The following is an 18907-nucleotide window of genomic DNA, read 5'->3' on the forward strand; positions in this document are numbered from 1 at the left end:
TCACTTTTTTTTATACTTTTCTTTCAGCTTCGGCCCAATGAATATCGCACGCAACATGAGTCCAGCATGGTTATATGATGCCGCAGCAACATCTTGGTCTGATTGGTTGCCGCCAGAAGCAATCAAAACAGTACGTCTAGGAGGATACTATTCAGTCTCTGTGAAACCAGGATTCAGAATTATTGCTTTAAATTCCAATTTATGTTACATCTTGAACTGGTATGTGTTCCATGTTTAATGATTTAATAATATACGTAGGTAATCTAATAAATTTTTCAAAATTAACGACAGTCATGATCTTTATCTTGTAATGAAAATCTTGCTACTTTTTTGCTACAAAACTGCAGAATGTTTTATTCCACTCGACGAACTTATTTATTTATTTATTTATTTATTTATTTACATCTTCGATGATCTTGATATTGATTTTGAGCACAGCCGTGGGTTTTTAATATTTATTAAAAGGCAGCCTTAAGCTAAGTCCTGTATTACACTTTATTTGTTATAAGGGGATATAAAAATTAGACCCTGTTAAACGATGATCCATTCAGCTGCATAGACTATTTACAAAAACTATGGTATTGCATAATAATAGTAATGCTAGCATTGTTGCGTTAAGAAAAATAATGTCATTTAAATAAGAGTAAAAAATTCTAGGTTTTCATATTCCTATAGTATGTGCTAGGAATGAAGTCCACTGGCTCCACAGACAGTTAGATACACTGGTTCCGATGTTGTCAATTTTAATGAAAAATCCTCCAATACTGTTCACTGTATTAAATTTTAAATTACGCATAAAAGTTTAGAAATATTTACTACAATTTGTTAGTTTTGAAAATAAGAAATTTTTGTAAGTGAAATATTTATGAGGTTTGTTGATTATACAGGGTGTTTCAAAACACCGATAACATTTGGGAAGTGATTCCTGACACCAAGATAAGACAAAAAGTACAGACCAACCTGGGTGCAAAAATTATTACTTTCGGAATTATAGGTTGTCGAAAACATGAAAAAATGAACTTTAAAGGTCCATAGCTCCAAAATTATGGGACCTGCCGTAGTCGGGTTAAGACTTCACTTAGGAACTAGTATGTGCCCCATCCAAATACCCATGTTTCAGGATCCTGCGGTACTTCCGCGATAATTTATTCCGGCGTATAATTTGAAGTACGAAGCACACTCCCTCTATAAAAATTGTTCAGAAGTACTGCAGGATTCTGAAACATAGATATTTGAATAGAGCACATACTAGTTCCTAAGTTAAGTCTTGACCTGACTACGGTAGGTCCCATAGTAATAAAGCGATGAACCTTTAAAGTTCATTTTTTCATGCTTTCGGCAGCCTATAACTCTGAATTACCGATTTCTTCATCAAGGTTGGTCTATACTTTTTGTCTTATCTTGATGTCAGGAGTCATCTCCCTAACGTTGTCGGTGTTGTTTTGAAACACCTTGTATAAACGTATTGTTTGAGATGATCATAACTTACACCATGTCATTGATGAAATTAAGATGCGGTAAAAAAAAAAAAAAGTTAATCTGTTAAAATTTTCAGCAGGCTTAATAATGTCATTACCACTTGCTATCTAGCTCTGAAGGAAGTCGGAAGTCTGACGAGAGCAAACCACCTGGGAGAAATTGATAATAATATTAATTACCAATGTTACCAAGTTGAAAAAAATTATGTCAAAACGATTTCAGCTATATATGCTAAGCAAATGTTTTATGTACACTCATGTCCAAAATGATTGTTGCATATCAATAACTGTCTTCTTGTAAGAATATAATTTGATAATGATTTTGTAGGGTACTTTTAATACTGATACTATGTGTATAATCGGGAAATGCATATTTGTGGTAAATTTCATAGGAAAAGAATTATAAATACGAAAATTAGAATGAGTTAAACAAAACGTTGCTAAATGGACAAGAAAGTTTTATTTCCGTTTTATTGTTCTCATTTACTACTCTTTCGACGTGAAATTTGCCACATGCACGCCATTGCCAATTATACACGTACTAACATTATAAGAAATACCGGGCGAATTCGTTATTACATTATATTCCTACAACAGCATATTTATAGACATGCGACAATAATTTTGGACATGAGTGTACATCTCCCTGTATTTCCATGGCTAATACGATGGGCAATGTCAATGTGCTTTTCATTCTCAATAACTGCAACGTTCGTAGTCGAGTAGCCTGAGGAACAGGCTAGCGAAAACATGAAGTCGCAAATACAAATTTTACTTACCGTACACAGAAAGAGTAGTTGTTTAACATGATATCATATTGCTACTATCGTCATATTCATTTCAGATTTTTCCATTTATTATATAAAGCATAAACACACGAACAAAGACCATCATATTAAATATATATATATATAAAATACAAACATTTAATTGACAATCTTGAACTGACTCTTAATTAACGATCTTGAACTTCGGTTCATTTAATAAACTGACGATTTGATAATACAACGTACTTTAAACCTTTATACATTCAATATTTCTATGTGTAGTTAAACTTCGTAAATACAAACAATGAAGAAACTTGTTACTGTTCGTGGGATGCAGCTTTTCTGGTTTTTATCCAGGGCCGGATACTTTATAAAGAATAATCAGATATGAGAATTTTCATTTACAGTTAGTAGATAAACATCCCATCATATCATTACGTTATGCTTTATTTTATTTTCAGGTGGCAGATTTACCAGTACAGGGATCCTTACGGAATGTTGGCATGGCTGGTAGATCAGCTAAAGGATGCAGAGCGGAAAAATGAAAAAGTGCATATTCTGGGACATTTACCGCCAGGTTATGTGGATTGTTGGTCTGTTTGGAGCCGCGAATATGCCAGGATCATTAATAGGTAAGTGATATTTAAAAAAGAAAAGATACAATATATTTAGGCATCTTCCTCGACCTGACAAAAGCTTTTGATCAAGTACCTCATTTGATCAATTCTAATTTTAAAACTATAGGTTACACAAGGTAATAAATGGTTGGTTAAAATTTAAACTGAAAATCGAATTTAAGTTTCTAGAACTCGTACAAATATTCATGTAATAGAACAGAAATATTAATATTCATTCAATATGTACTTAATACAATTAGTGTTAAAAAAAAGTTTTAAGACCTGTTACCACATGATAATGCCTGAAGACTACTATTATTAAAACATAGCAGTAGATTGCTGAGTAAAGAGGTTACCTAAACAGCAGTACAACTAAGACTGAATTTATTATCTGCAAAATATAAAAAAGAATAAAATAACGAACTAGTCAAAATTTCTTACTATTATATGAGTTAAAATATTTGTCAGATTAAACAGTAAAGTTGCATTTAAAAAAATCAGAAATGCAAATAATTATTGCGTTGAAACATTAAATGACTGAATTTTAAAATGTTTCTACCTGTTCGACTACACTACTAATATTACACTTATTCAACAAGAAAATGGACATCCTTAATGTTGAACAACCTTATTGCTTTTAAAATGGATTCAACGATTTTAAAAATTCTGCTGCCACATCTCATTAATATAATTTAATGAAAAAATTACGAAATAATTATACATAAATTAAAGAAATAATCATCATACTACGAATTAATATTCCCGCCAAATTTTACGAAAGCAAATGATGATGCTAGAACAAAAAATCAATCTGCAGTGACTTCAGAAAATAAATAATAATAATAATTATTATTATTATTATTGATTATTTTTCCAAATGGTTGTATATTGATTTTAGATTAGCTACTGTTACATTTATAGTACGTCGTTTCCCTCGGTTGATTTCTAATTTTTTCAGACAAACTTCAAACCAGTAGTTAGTTTTTTTGGAAGTACATATGAATGATGAAAAACATTTACAGTATACGTACATAAATCTTGTTTCCGAGAAAACTAAATTTAAAGTTAATTGATCTCATAAGTTTTTTAAGAAAAGTGCGATTATAAACAACCATATCTCTGGCAAACTAACATTATTCTATTTAGATCTTTTTACCACATGAAATTTCTTGGATGTATTTACCATTTATGAACTTGTCTCGGTTTTGTCCAAAATGTGTCTTATACTGGTAAGGTTTACAGACATTCATGTGCATGTACAGTAAACTCCAGATTATCCGTGGAATTAGGTGGCGCGGCAATTGCGGAATTTTTATTTTCAGTAGACGGTCTATACATACAGTTATGACTTGAGTAGTTTTCTATACTCATACGTTTGTTGGTTTACGTTTTCACAAAAAAAAAAAAAAAAGATCAACTGTTTTTGTTTTTTTCGTGTTAAAACATCTTTTCTTTATTTCTGATTCTTTTTTAAAAATAATTTGCTAAGAACAAACAAAATGCAAACGGTAGACCGAGGTTAATCGATAGTTTACTGTATTAGGTTAATCATAAACAAACATGATAGAAATCCATTTTTTTCGTACACATTGCAGTGCCATATTATACCACAGGTAGTAAATAGGAATCATGATAGAATTGATTAGCTTGATACAGGTAGCAACACACACAACCCAACGGCGAGATTTTGTTTCTGCGGTGAAGAACTTTCTATTTGCAGAAAGTTATAATACTCGTACCACACAGAAATAGATTTTGCTTTTAAGGAAATTAATTTTGTAATTCAACAGTAAAACGTTTCTATGCATGAGGCTATGATTTCATAATAGTGTACTGTAAATAGCAGTGACATGCTACAAATTGAATTGGTAATAAATATACATATTTCTTTCTTTCAGGTTTAGGCAGACAATTACAGCACAGTTTTATGGGCATACACACTATGAAGAATTTAAATTATTTTTTGATCCAGAACATCCACGCCGAGCGATCAACACGCTTTATATCAGTGGAAGCGTTTCTTCTTACACAGATCTCAACCCCAACTACAAAGTGTTCTCCGTAGACGGAGGATACAAGGGAGCTACTTGGGTAAGTTTGCATCTATAGGACGATGAATACAGAAAAACACTTTCCTCTTCATTACGTCTACTCCAGTATATCTTCAAACTTTACTGTAATTTAGTTTACGTGAATCTCTCTTTATTCCTTACTAATTATACAATAATATTTTCTCAGATAAATATATCGTAGTCGCGGGTATGTAAGCTGAATTATTTTTAGCCTTCAATTTCAGAAAAAAAAAAGTCGCGTTTGTACATCACAACTAGCATAACCCATGGATTTAAGGGGCTCATATGGTAGTGTACGGCGTATACCTATCTAATATTTTTACAGTCCAGCGTACATCACCTTAAATTTACAAAAGAACGAGTATAAACGGGAAGCATATACACTATATTTTTGTAAACGGTCGAGCGTATCCATCAAAATTTGTAACATTACATCACTGGCTTAACCTTACGTGTTTTTAGTCTTAGCTGTGTAAAAATAATTGAAAATCAAAGCTCTATTGTCGTTTTCTTGGCTTCCTTTTGAAAATAAAAATAGTTATTATTGAACTAACTCTTGTATTTCCAGTTAACTGAAGGACACCGTTAACCCAGAAAACAACGTTATGCATTTAGTACACTGTACAAATTCTGCTGTTGTGTTGCTGTTGTGCCTGTAATGACATCTCAGAATAAAATCTTGACACAAATATTCGGACCCAAGAGGAACGGGAATGAAGAATGGCGGAAACTTCATAACGAGAAACTACATAATTTATACGGTTTACCAAACGTTGATAAGATAATCAAGTCTAGGAGTCTCAGGTGGGCAGGTCATGTAGCCAGAATGGAAGAAAGTAGGAAGCTTTCAGTCTTAACTGGAAGACCAACCCGAAAACGACCATTAGGAAGACCTAGGCGCAGATGGGAGGACAATATTAAGATGAATCTCGCAAAAATAGGAATACAAAGTAGAAACTGGATCTAGTTGGCTAAGGAGAGAAGTCAATGAAGAGTTTTGGTGAGCGCGGCATCGAGTCTTCAAGCTCCATAAGCCATAATCTTTTTTTTTTTTTTTTTATAGCGCAGCTTATGGATGAGAGTACGGTACCTGCCTAAAAAGAGTCCATCGTATGCATTGTTCATGAATTCATCTTTACTACTGACTTCTCTCCAAAAAAATGTTAAATGAAATAAATAAATAAATAAATAAAAGTTTTTTGACCTAAATTCCAGTAGCAGAACATCAGGAGTTTGTATCGCTTGTTTCTTCGTAAATCTTTCAGGAAACAAATTATGTAATTAATATTACTCATGGTTGGAAAAGATAGTTTAACAATATTAATACGAAATACAGTTTTTTTTAAAATATATATAGCTCAGTCGTTACTGCATCACCCGATACACGAAAGTCTCTGACAAATGCACTTAAACAGTTTAGTAGAATTTTACACCATCTTTACTTTCTTTCTTTCCAATATCTTCTGTACATAATATTGCATGAGATAAAAGCTCTTACTCTTGATCTCTTTCAAGATTGTTTTAAACTTATTTGTCTAATCGTACAATAAATTAGCAAAGGAGTAACGAAATTTCACCATCAGCATTTCAAAATCATAATGTAAGGTATTTAATACCGCTATATTAAGCATACTTAAAATACTTAATAATAGCAATAATAACTCTTTCAGTCATTAATTGATCGTCGTCAAGGAACAGGAAACAAAAAACAAAAAACAAAAAAAAAAAAAAAAAAAAAAAAGAAAGAAAGGAAGTGCAAAATTTCATCAACACACACACTGAATACTTCATTGATGATCAAAACATTTAATATACTTTGTTAGTAACTGTCCATAAATGGATAACTATGGATGGACAATAACGTGCTTTATATTTGGATTATATACCGCGTCCTTAGAGAACAAAGACTATTCAATTTAGCACATTTTCGCAGAAGAGCAAATATTAAGTTTAGCATGTACTGAAAATTCCGTTTGAAACAAAATTTTGCATTGTTTTTTTCGCTGCTTTTCATTATGTGTTAGCTATTCTTTTATCTTATTATTATTATTGTAATATATATAGCACTAAGCGGAAAAGAATAAAATGCACACCATTATATACATTTAAAGTGTGCTCTAGGAGTGCGCAAAATGTAAGGATCCAAATATGTATTACACATTTAATTGTAATAGATTCTAGATGTTTGTACAACCTGAGTGGTTTCCCTTTTCTCATAACTGAACATGAGTAAATACGCTGGTTTGATCGAAACTTTCAAACATTTGTTTTTAGTTTTTGATTATCAGTGCTTCTTTTAATGGCAAATGAGCAAGTTAGTTTGTTGTAAAACAAGAGTTGACATTAAAGCATTTTCTTTTGTAGTATATATAAACCAATTCATACATCAGGTATTTTCAAAAGTTTTGTTATTAAAAAGGCCTGTAGTTTCTTAACGTAAGACATGGCTACCAACGAACAACGGAACTTTCGGAATGACCCCATAATATGTAATTTTACCACAATAAAGTTGATTTATTAATGCAATAATCGTTATTATTACAGAAAATTTTGGACCATGAAACGTGGATATTTAACTTAACAGAAGCCAACCTCAGAGGCTCTGAGAAACCTCACTGGTTCAGACTCTTCTCTGCTAGTCAAGATCTTGGAATGCCGTCACGGAGGCCGCATTCGCCCTCTGACTATTACCAGTTAGTTCTTAGAATGGTGGACGATGACGAACTCTTCCAAAAATTTTATGGGTAAGTTTACTTGAGTGCATTGCAAGATATGTATTAGTACATAGAATGGTGAGTAACAATGAACACTTCCAAACTTTTGAATCACTCGTATTCCTTTTATTATTATTATTATTATTATTATTATTATTATTATTATTATTATTATATATTAAAAAGCTAGGTTTATATGTTTGTGGCCAATCCTTTCGACAGTGAGTTCTCGGGAACCATAGGCTCTAGTAAGATGTCGTTTTCACTGATCGATTGGAAATTTTGTGTAGATTGTTCAGTTCTAATTGAATATTAAAAAAATTGAAGTTATTTCTTTATTACGTTTTTTAGGGGCACACTGGAAGTGTTGTAATTTTGAAAAAAGTAAAGCATCACATCCTACGAGTTATACAATCCAACACCAGACACTTACATACAGGGTTAGTATATCTCTCCGGCGTTTGTTTCATGGCCAAATGATAATGAAAAACGAAGGATAACCATTTCTCCAGCCTAAGATGAATCTTTATTGTGTGGAGTGTTTTGCCCAATGAACACCTGAACACCATATATCACTGACATTATAATTAATTGTGTGTGTAATGTATTTGCTTGTTACACACTCATGCAAGATCAAAGGAAACACTGATGATACATAAATTAGAAACTCCAACCAGAAGTAGGCTCAAATCTTGCAAAGGATGCGAGATATTGAAAAAATCTCCCCTTTATGGTACCCCTTGCCGATTTTTATCAAGGCGTCTTTCACTTGTGTCTGTAAAGGGACATGTACAGATGTGAGGAATGACAAGGAGATTCACGCTCATATGTGAATGATGCGCAACGTAGAGAGCGAAGGTTCAGCTAGTTTTAAAATATATTTTCACTTTAATGACAGCTTTGACATAATCAGTACGTAGTTTTACTTTGAATTTCTGTCTGTTTATCAGGGAAGATGCAAATTCAAAGAATAATCGAAATATAATATCGAGTGTCGAGTTTGTTTCTGTCCAATGAACAGTTCACGTTAGTTTTAATTAACAGTGATATTTTCTCAAGCTCATCGAATATATATATATAACACATGGTTAAGCCTTGTAGCACAACAAGCCCGTAAAAATAATATTTCTGGTTTTATGTGGTACACTTTTCCTCGGTAATTACTGGCCAATCTGAACCAAATTTCGTGGACAAATAGCCTACCGTTTAAGGAAGAGAGGTCGCTATAGTTGGTGGTCAGGTTCGACTCGGTAAGAAGCTGTTTCCACAACTTTGTATGTCGGAAGCTTCTGAGTTTAGCTCACCTCGCGGGTTGTTTTAATTAAACATCTATTTTCTGTTTTAATGCTTTCTATTTTCAACCGTAGTTGGTAAATATTGATGGATATGATGCACAGAAACAGCTCGAAAAGATGGAGAACACAGCGTATAACTAATTTGCTGAAATCTTATGTAAAGTTAAATGCAGAGCTTATGGGAAGTAAATTTTTTGAACGTGTCTGTACGATACTAGTTTATTGTAATAAATTGTTAAAAAAAAAAGTAAAATTGGGATTACAACTGGAACATACTGCATGTAAACAAAATCCATTTTTAATACCACTGAACTGGCTTCCAGAGGCAGAAGAGTGAGGACGTGTTAAGAGTGTCTGTCGCGCGCCAAGCGCGTTAAGTTTTTGTTTCAAGCTACAAAAAATGCCAAAGAAGCTCGTGAAATGTTAAAATCAGTGTATGGCGATGAAATAGTGGCACTAAAGACTGTTTACAAGTGGTATGAGCGATTCAAAAGCGGCAAGAAGTCGGTTGAAAACGAGTAACGATTGAGACGTCCTTCGACGTCAAAAACAGATCAAAACGTGCAAAAAGTAGCACAAATGATTTGCTCAAACAGGCGAATGTCTATTCAAGAGCTTTCCGAAAAACTAAATGTCTCGTATGGGTCCCTGAAAAGCATTTTAACCGCCGATTAAATGGGCAAATGGCTTCCTTCTTCACCACGAAAAAGCGTCGTGCCTTTTGATCCGCTAGTTTTTGTCCGAAAAAAATATTTATGCCATTCCACATTCGCTGTGCTCTTCAGATATAGCACCATGCGACTTCTGGCTCTTCCCAAAAATTAAAACCGTGCTTAAAGAAAAACGTTTTGACACCATTCCTGACATTAGGAGGTACTGAATATTCCTTCCCTTACAAAAGAAGCCTTTCAGAAATGCTTCCAATCACAGATCCAATGTCGGGTAAGTGCATTGCTAGCCAAGGACAGTACTTTGAAGGAGATTAGATCAAATTCAATGTAAGCTTACTTCTTTGTTTTTAATAAAATTATTCACAGTATTTTTTGATCACACTTTGTATATTAATAGACGGCATGGCTATCGCACACCAATTTTTGGGTCTTAAAAAATTGGTTTTCCATAATTTTCTCTAAAACTACACACGAGGATTTATACTTACCTATATCACTTTGTTCTTTGCATTTAATTTTTTATAAATATTTTTAGGCATGTATGAGGGATGACTTCCCTCGGCGATTACACTATCCGGGGAAGGAAGAAAGGAAGAGTCTTGGAACCTGTATATTAGATACCATCCCGGTATTTGCCTATTTGAAGGATATCAAAAACATACGGAATTAAAAAACGAACTATTTAATTTTTTGTGTAACAAAATGTATTATGATATTAATGAATACTTGGGTGATAGTTTGTAAATTAATGTAATATCAATTATATTGAAATGTCTTCTTATTATTTGACAAGTCCTATGTACTGGTCTCTGACCAATAATGTACGACATGGATGAATAAATGAATGAATGTATGAATGGGGAAAACTCAGAAAGAACTTCATTCAGGACTGTTGATCTGAGAAAGCTGTTAATTCGAGCGAGCGTCCCCACCGGGAGTCTAACCCGGGACCACTCGCACTAAAGGCGCGTTAGCGACCACACTACGCGGCGCCACTTCTTTGTATTTAAAAACCGAGCCATTCTCGGTAAGGTAATCTTATTCTTTAAAATTGTTTTCTTTAATAGACTTTTACTACAAATGAATATTAATCAAGTTATTGTTAAATTGCAGGTACTACGTAAAAGACGGCGACGCTGCTCTACAAACCGGCTGTGATACAGCGTGTAAAGAGAAGATTCTGTGTGGTCTAGTCACGTACGACTATGGTGATCAGTCACAATGCAACTACATCAAACGACGGATGAATGCACGATGATAAGAATTTCAAAAATATATGTAGGTGTAGTAGCTTAAAAAGCGACTGAATTAGATAATACATAGATTCAATCTATGTTTTTGATGACAAAGGACACTAAAAGTGTGGACTGAGTGAAGTGAAATGAGTGCTGCTATACACAAGAAAAAAATGCGAGCGAAGTGAAGTGAAGTGTAGTGAAGTGTGTTTTAAAATACATTTATCAACAAACTATTGAGATCAAACATTTAAGTCTTTCACTTTTCGAAGAAAAAAATGGAATCATTTAAAAACAAATTCATTTCTCATATTGTATATATGTTGCGGATGAGTGTGTGAACAATAAGGAATCAATCGCATATTTTACTTCATCCTGTACATAATAAACGATTGTCCTTTTTTCAAACACATCTGTCATTAGCAAGAACATTGAAATCATTGTGAAAGCATCATGAAGTAGATTCATTATGAAAACATTGGAATAAATGGAACTACTTATCCTGAACAACATTAAGTTAATTTTGTAAAATATTATAATGTCTAGAAGAATTAGTATTAAAAAACACTGTACAAAACTACTATATACAATATATATGTGTCGATGTATACATTATATCGGACAAAATATTGTTGTATATTTTGTTACTATTTTTTTTTCAGAGGTTTCTATTAAATGTTCCATAATAAGTATTTCATGTATCTTTTCCCGAAATGCCCTGAGAAACTATTTCTTACACTATTTTTAATTCTATTTATTTATTTAACTGGTACACGAGGGAGGAACAGAAACTAAGGTTACAAGACCGATATTTCTGGAGTTTCGTCTGTTATACAGAAATGAGGAGTGTGCGGTAACTGTAATACACGGAGTTGGTAACCGTGCAGAGTTTCAGCCACCCGCTACCTACTTTGCTAGATGTAGGTAAACACAAAATGGCGACTCGTTTGGAAAACTGGTCTCGCGAAGAAGTTTGCTCAATTATTCGATTTCTGCCGGCGAAACATGTAACCGCAGCTGAAAATCACCGGCAGCTGGTAGAGGTTTACGGAGAGACTGTAATGTCTCGTCAGCATGTCGCAGAATGCTGTCGAAAGTTTGCAGCTGGTAGAGAAAACGTCACCGGCGAAGAGCGTAGTGGCTGACCGAGCACGGTATCAGCAGATTTGAACACAGCTTGCGTGAGGAAGATCACGTTACAGAGGAGGAGACGCACTTAAAGAAGCACCTAGGAGGCCGTCGCTTAGCTTCAATCGAGGAGCTAAAACACTTCGTGACAACGTGTCTCAACACGCAAGGACAGGATTTTTACCATGAGGGAATATTTAAATTCATTCCACAATACGACAAGAGCCTCAACCGTTATGGAGACTATATCTAAAAATAACCTAATGTATATATACTATATGCTGGTTGTATTGGTTGTATGAAATATATACACGTTTCACAGCAGGATTTGTAACCTTACTCTCTGATCACTTTTTGTATAAGGGTGTTAATAAACTCCAAATGATAAATTTAGAAGGAGATTCCTTATGACAAATGAAATTAAGAAGTTCTAATAAATACGGGTCGAAAAATACCTCCTTGCAGTTATAAACTGTACACAATGCAAAAACATCACGTGACTTATGAGACCCCTCGCCAGTGATTAGGTAATTACATAGGAAATAGTATACACTTTATCTAAATATCTACATTACGCAATCTCCGGTGCTGGCGTAACGAATTGTATAAATTAAGCTAAGTTATTTGTAGGATTGCCAGACGTCTCAGTTTGACCGGAACAGTCACGATTTCGAGGGCTCGTCGCAGCCGGTTTCGTGTTTAGTCCCGGTGAGACGGAGAAATTTAGTTTCTGGCGCTATTGAACAAGTTCTAGCGCTTTTACCATAGAGAAGTTTAATGGAAGAGTCAACAGTGAAAGGACTAATGCTCTGCAAAATGAACCTTGCAATGACCTGCAGTGAATTCTTTGATAAAATAAAGAATAATAAGCACTTTTTGAGAAAAGTTCATTCAAGTGAAAAGTATAAGCCTGAATAATCTGTAGTAGTTCTTCCTTTCCACCTCGTTTTGCGGGTGTTAAACTAGTTAGTTGTTAAATTTTGTCTTGCTAAAAACCTTTATTTATATATATATTTCAGCAGAAACAAATCTTGACAAAAATTGAACTGCTTGAGAAATTAAAACACCAAATTTGACTACTGAACAGCAAATTTTAAAACTATTATGCTTCAGATAGATTTCTGCATTATATTATTATTATTATTAATGATAATAATTGGGGCTACAAATCAAAATACTGTCTTTGTGCATACTAATATTTGTGCAGTGTAACTTTGTTTGAATTCTGAGTGATGTGTAAGAATAAATCTTATATTAGATTTAAAAAAAAAAAACAAAAAAAAACGTGTACTATGAATTTTCAATGCGCATGTGTCTTATTGTCTTATTAAGTTGAGAATTTCTTATAAGAATTTTCGATAAAATATTGTCATTAACATTTCCCGGTTTGGAGCTTCAGAAATCTGGCAAATCTACTTACTTGGATACACTTTTAAGTATTGATTACTCGCTGCGTGGGTAACAGAGGATTGTAAAACATGGATATTTAAATAGAGCACATATTACCATATTTTACGTACTATAAGACGCGCCTTAGTTTTCAAGTTTTTTTTTTTAAATACCGTAACATTTTTACCATTTTTATTATTAGATTGCAAAGCCAGACTAAAAAAAATAAATTATAAAACCGAACTAACCTTTAAAATACCTGAAAATCGTAATTTGAACTTCCTTCTTCCTCTTCGTCATCCTTGTATAAGATGGTCTTTATACAGAGTGTCCCAAAAGTAATGGCGAAAAATGAAACCACAGATTTCTCGCACCAAAACGAAAAACAAAAAAAGTTATATGACATATAGTTCGGAAATGGACAGGGGCGTAGATAGCTAGCTTTGAATGTGGGGGGGAAAGGAACTTGTCAATTTACAAAATCGTATTGAAGATGCGTGTGAATAGTTACGCAACACACCAGGAATGATGGAATGCATTCGAAACTCACGATTAGTACGTTGTATAGATGTGGGAGAACAGCACTTTGAACATCTTCTGTACGTTTATTGTTAGCACGTATGACATCGTGGTTTGTAGTGCTATTCTGTGTAAGATACTACGTTACAACTACAGTACGTCGTTGTGAATTCTGCCTGTTATTTCATTATATGATACGACTAGTTGCACTTCTTCTTATTCCTACCCTCTCTCTGCAAGTTTCCATCTGGTATGCCACTTTCCATTGCCCCCTGAGATTATGCAACCATGCTAACTGATCTTTCCTTTGTCTTCCATTGTAGATGTGCGTGCAATCGTGCCATGGATAACTTTTTTCTGTATGGTTTCCATCTTTACCGTACCGTTTCATTATCGCTGCCGTACAGACATTCGGTGAATCCTTAAATGACGTGAGGAGAATCTCTGGCACAGTTACGTAACTGCGTTTAACATGTAAAGCCGATATGATTTTTATGTCTTTCTGAACCCCATTCCTAGCTCCTATCATTATTCCGCTGGCAGGTATGAAGTTCCTTTCCCCAAACATTCGAAGCTGTCTAATTCCACCCCTGTCCATTTCCAGACTATATTTCATATAAACATTTTTTCTTGTTTTGGTGTCAGGGATCTGTGGTTTCATTTTTCGCCATTACTTTTGAGACAACGTGTATATGACCATCAAATTTTAAATTTTAAATCGAAGACTGAACTTTTTATAATAATTTCGGGTATAAGAAGCACCTGAATTTCGGAGGAAATTTTTCGAAGAAAAAAGTGCGTCTTAGAGTCCGTAAAATACGGTAGTTCCTGTGTAATTCATAGAACTTTGCGAAGTCCCATACTTTACAAGTCAGGCTGTTTTAACACTAGAACGGCGGCTGGGTCATTTTTGACCCATTTCGAACTTTACGTTTTAACAACTTTTCTATTTTCTTACGAATCGGATAGATTTTTTGTGACTTTTACTCGTTTTCTTCAATAAATATTTGCACTAAGTATCACTCTTATCCACACTTTGCCTTTTGAAATAACAAACAATTATACTAGAACGACGGCGTGGGTCAATTTTGACCCATCTCTTTTCTTAGTGATATTTTCTTGCATTGTAGCAACACTGCTTGCTAGCGTCTTTATCTTGCGACTGTTCTTTCTCATAATATTCTCCCATTCCATCTCGTGTTCAAGACCAGCTTCTCAGCAATTTTGTCAGTTTATTTGGAATTAGTAATACTTTAGAAAGTCTGTTGATTAGGAGAATCTCATTATTTTCTTACTGATATGCTATTTCAAACACTCATTATGAGCAAGAAACTGATGACACTGGATGAAATACTTGCAAATTTCAATGACATAAGTGAGTCTGACGCTTGCTTCAGATGAAGAGTATCTGCCGAATAACAACGAATATGATGATTCGAATGAAATATTGAAAGAGGAAGAGATAAGCACAGAAAACCATACTTCTGCAAATAAGCGTCGTGAAATAGGTAAGATTATTATTATTATTATTATTATTATTATTATTATTATTAAACACAAATTATATGTCTTACATCGTAACAAAATATTCATAATAATTTCAATCATTTTAACAAAACATTTGCAAATATTTTGCATGCTATTGTGAAAATATATAGCTAATGTGTTCTTTTTTGTTGGTATCACTATGTTGAAATGTTTCATGAGAAGACGTTTATAGCACAAATAAATAATAATAAATAAACCACAGCCATATTCAATCCACTATTTGATGAGGCCTCTCCCCGGAGCGAGGACTTGGTCTACTGCTCCCATGCTGACCAGACGGATTGGGACAAGGTTCCTATATACCAGACGGGTTGGAAGAAGAAAGCCGAAGTTCTCACTGCGATCGCCACTATATGACCGCCCCGCTGGTCTAGTGGTGAATGTGGCTGAGTACAGATTAAGGGATCCCGAGTTCAATTTCCGGCGCTGCCAAGAGTTATTAGACTACTAGCCTGTGACGTAACCAGAAATTTTAAAACTACCGAAACCAAAAAGTTTAGAGGTCTAAATGGGAGACAACTTACTTTCTCTTATGTTTGGATAAGTTATATTTCAACCAAAGATGTAGAGTCTCTAGAGGAGTTGTTCGAAAGAACAGGTAGTTTACCATTCTTTTCATGTCAAAGCTTTCATGATTAGTTTTTGTATGACCCTTCTCCTTGTAGAGGAGTGACTGAACTTTATTCCGTGTAAGACTGCATGTTTAGATGTGTGTAGATTAGGTTAGTTTAGTTCAGTTAGGTTATGCACTTGAACAAACTATCTAAGAATAATAACTATCTAGGAATTAGAATGATATATAACATTACTATATAATAAACTGACATTGTATATAATACATTCAATAATATCATTCTAATAATATTATATTCATAAAAATAGCATGTTTCTTAATATTGTATTATTGGCAAAAAACACATTTATCAATAAATATTAAGCTAGAGTTCAAAGAAGTTTTTTGTTTTATTGAATGAAACTCACGTTTTATTATGCAATAAATATTAGTGGTTTAGAATACAAATATTTAATAAAAATGGAATGGGTCATTTTTGACCCACTCCCGCCGTTCTAGAGAGTATCAAAAACACCGCCGTTCTAGTGTTAAAGCGTAATGTTTCGCATTTTCGGCGGTATATAACACTGAAAGAACGAATTTACTGACATTTTAGAACTTTTCTTTCTTTTATTTGAGATAAGAAGGCATCTTATAAATTTACGAAACAGGGTTCATGAATACCCTGAGTATGAACTGCCAACAATTTTTAATATGAACAAAATATGTGTTGTGAGAACCCAAAAATTTTAGCGCGGAAATTTTACCAAGAAAAAATACAATGACAAATAATGATTCATCACCACAACCAGTGGCATTTCTTGAGGGAAATCACATCTGTAAAAGTTAAAAGTTTATCGATACAAACTAAAGAAGAACGTTAAACTAATGTAATAACGCTTGTGTACAAAAATTAATACACTAGGTAAGTTTTAATTTAGTTTGTATCGATATTATATTAATTTCTATTGGTGTGACTTCTCTCAAGCGCCGCCACTGATCAGAGAACAACAAATAACAAAAATGAACCAATATGACAAAATAGACTGTCAAATGTCATTTTATTGCTCTCTTTTTCTTTTTTTTCTCTTTAATATGTGAATTAACCCATGATAACCATGTCAATACCTTACACTTAGTTTTATATGAATTAAATTCATAAGCTACTGAAATTTGTTTTAATGGTAAGTCTAGTATGAAACGGAAATGGTTTGTGAAATAACAAGAAACTGAAATAAGAATTGAAGCTTTCCTGGTGTCGTGATGAATATAGTTGTTCTCGTGCAATCAGCCAGATGAATTCTACGTCGTCCAACGTTTCGAGAACTGACAAAATTGTTCTCGTCTTCAGGGTAAAGTATCACCATGGCTAATTGCCCGAAAACAAATATATTCAATGAGAATTTTTCTAAAATACATGCTAATTGAAATGCCCATTCTTCGCACGATTAGAATAGGTTTATAGAAAATACTGGAATCTTCTTTTCCCCTTCCCTTAGGATATACATTGCAATGCAAGTATAAAACCCATGAGATATTTTATTTTGGGTATAAATTTTGAACATGATACAAACCCAGCCTGAGATAGGTACTATATTCCAAAAGTTATTTCAAATGGATCAGCAGTTTTCCTGACCCCGCAAATTATGGATTCGACTCTAATCTCGGTCTTTCTGGTCATTATATTTTTCACCCTTTCTCACCCAAAGAGTCGATGGGGACTGAACTTAAATGATATCGGGATTATTCATCTTAGCGATCCCAAAACATACGATTCGACACTATTATTGGTCGTTTTCGGTTATTTTTATACGTGCCCTTCCTATCTCCTAGGGGTGCATTAATCCAGTGGTTCTCAACCAGTATGTCGCGACACTGGTATCTCATGCAGTCCCATAGGATCTGACGCAAATCATGAAGCATTTGATAATGAATTTAAATTAATTTTGAGAGAGAGTAGTCAATGCCTCCAGTGGCAGCAACAATACTCGGTACTACACAGTCAGCACCAATGCTCAGTTCTTTATACAAACTCAGTCTCATACTACTATAATTTATATTACTATTCATAAAAATCAAACAAGTGTGTCGGGATGCAGTAAAATATGTGGTTAGTCAAAAAAGATTGCCAATCACTTCCTTAAACACACATTATTTTCTTTTCCAGATTGTATGCGATATGTGTACCAAGTTTGGTTGAAATTACTCAAAGCCTTCCGCAGTTATACTAGTACATCGCTCGTGGCTAAACGGTTAGCATACGCGCCTTTAGCGTGGGAGACCCGGGTTCGATTCCCGGCAGGAGCTCATGTGGTTCGGATTCCACGTTAATCAGTAGGTCCACGTCTCATATAGCCTCGCTGCTGAAAGGGACGCAAAACTAAAATCAACTCAACTACGAACATACATACATTTTTATATTAGATAAATGCCCGCTTGTCCCCTTCCTTAAAACAGAAATTTTCAAATATACTGGGACAGAGATCTGCTTATTTTAAATGAAGAATTTATACACCAAGATTCATCTTCTTAACTTAACAGAATTATGAGATACTAAATTTTTCACACAAATTTTGGCCCCCGCCCCCTTTAGGATATACATTCGAATCAAAGTCCATGATAAAAAAAAAAAAAAAAATACTGAAAGTGAAACTGATAAATCATAATTTCTTATTAGAATATTGCACCCTTATAGTTTAGAAGTATCACAACCTGAAACAAAATTCACTTGATTTTCGTCAAAACAGTTCCTCTCGTTTCTTACTTTTCCCCAAACAAAAAACCCAAATCACTCAGCGTTAAACGAATGAATTTACCATTAGATTAGAATCTATATATAAATAAAAATTAAAGTGAATAAGTTTGTGACTTAATAACTCTTGAACCACCCAACAGATGTCGATCAAATTTTCAACACAGAT

At 33.9% G+C, this 18907-nt stretch overlaps 2 protein-coding genes across 2 annotated transcripts in view; one reads left to right on the plus strand and one right to left on the minus strand.

Moving 5' to 3' along the window:
- Positions 1-11555, plus strand: part of LOC145684189 (sphingomyelin phosphodiesterase-like) — a 215479-nt gene extending 203924 nt beyond the window's left edge. The window contains exons 6-10 of the mRNA XM_081756208.1: positions 28-219; positions 2707-2877; positions 4761-4953; positions 7479-7678; positions 10728-11555. Coding sequence (XP_081612334.1) covers positions 28-219; positions 2707-2877; positions 4761-4953; positions 7479-7678; positions 10728-10872 — 901 coding nt within the window. The 3' untranslated portion in view covers positions 10873-11555. The remainder of the gene's footprint in view (positions 1-27; positions 220-2706; positions 2878-4760; positions 4954-7478; positions 7679-10727) is intronic.
- The window catches only part of LOC145684190 (KICSTOR subunit 2-like), a 78841-nt gene that overhangs the window by 7793 nt on the left and 52141 nt on the right, over positions 1-18907 (minus strand). The gene's annotated exons all lie outside the window — the stretch shown is intronic.

The sequence above is a fragment of the Thermobia domestica genome, chromosome 4 (assembly GCF_964235325.1).
Source record: "Thermobia domestica chromosome 4, izTheDome1.hap1.1, whole genome shotgun sequence".
Lineage (NCBI taxonomy): Eukaryota > Metazoa > Arthropoda > Insecta > Zygentoma > Lepismatidae > Thermobia > Thermobia domestica.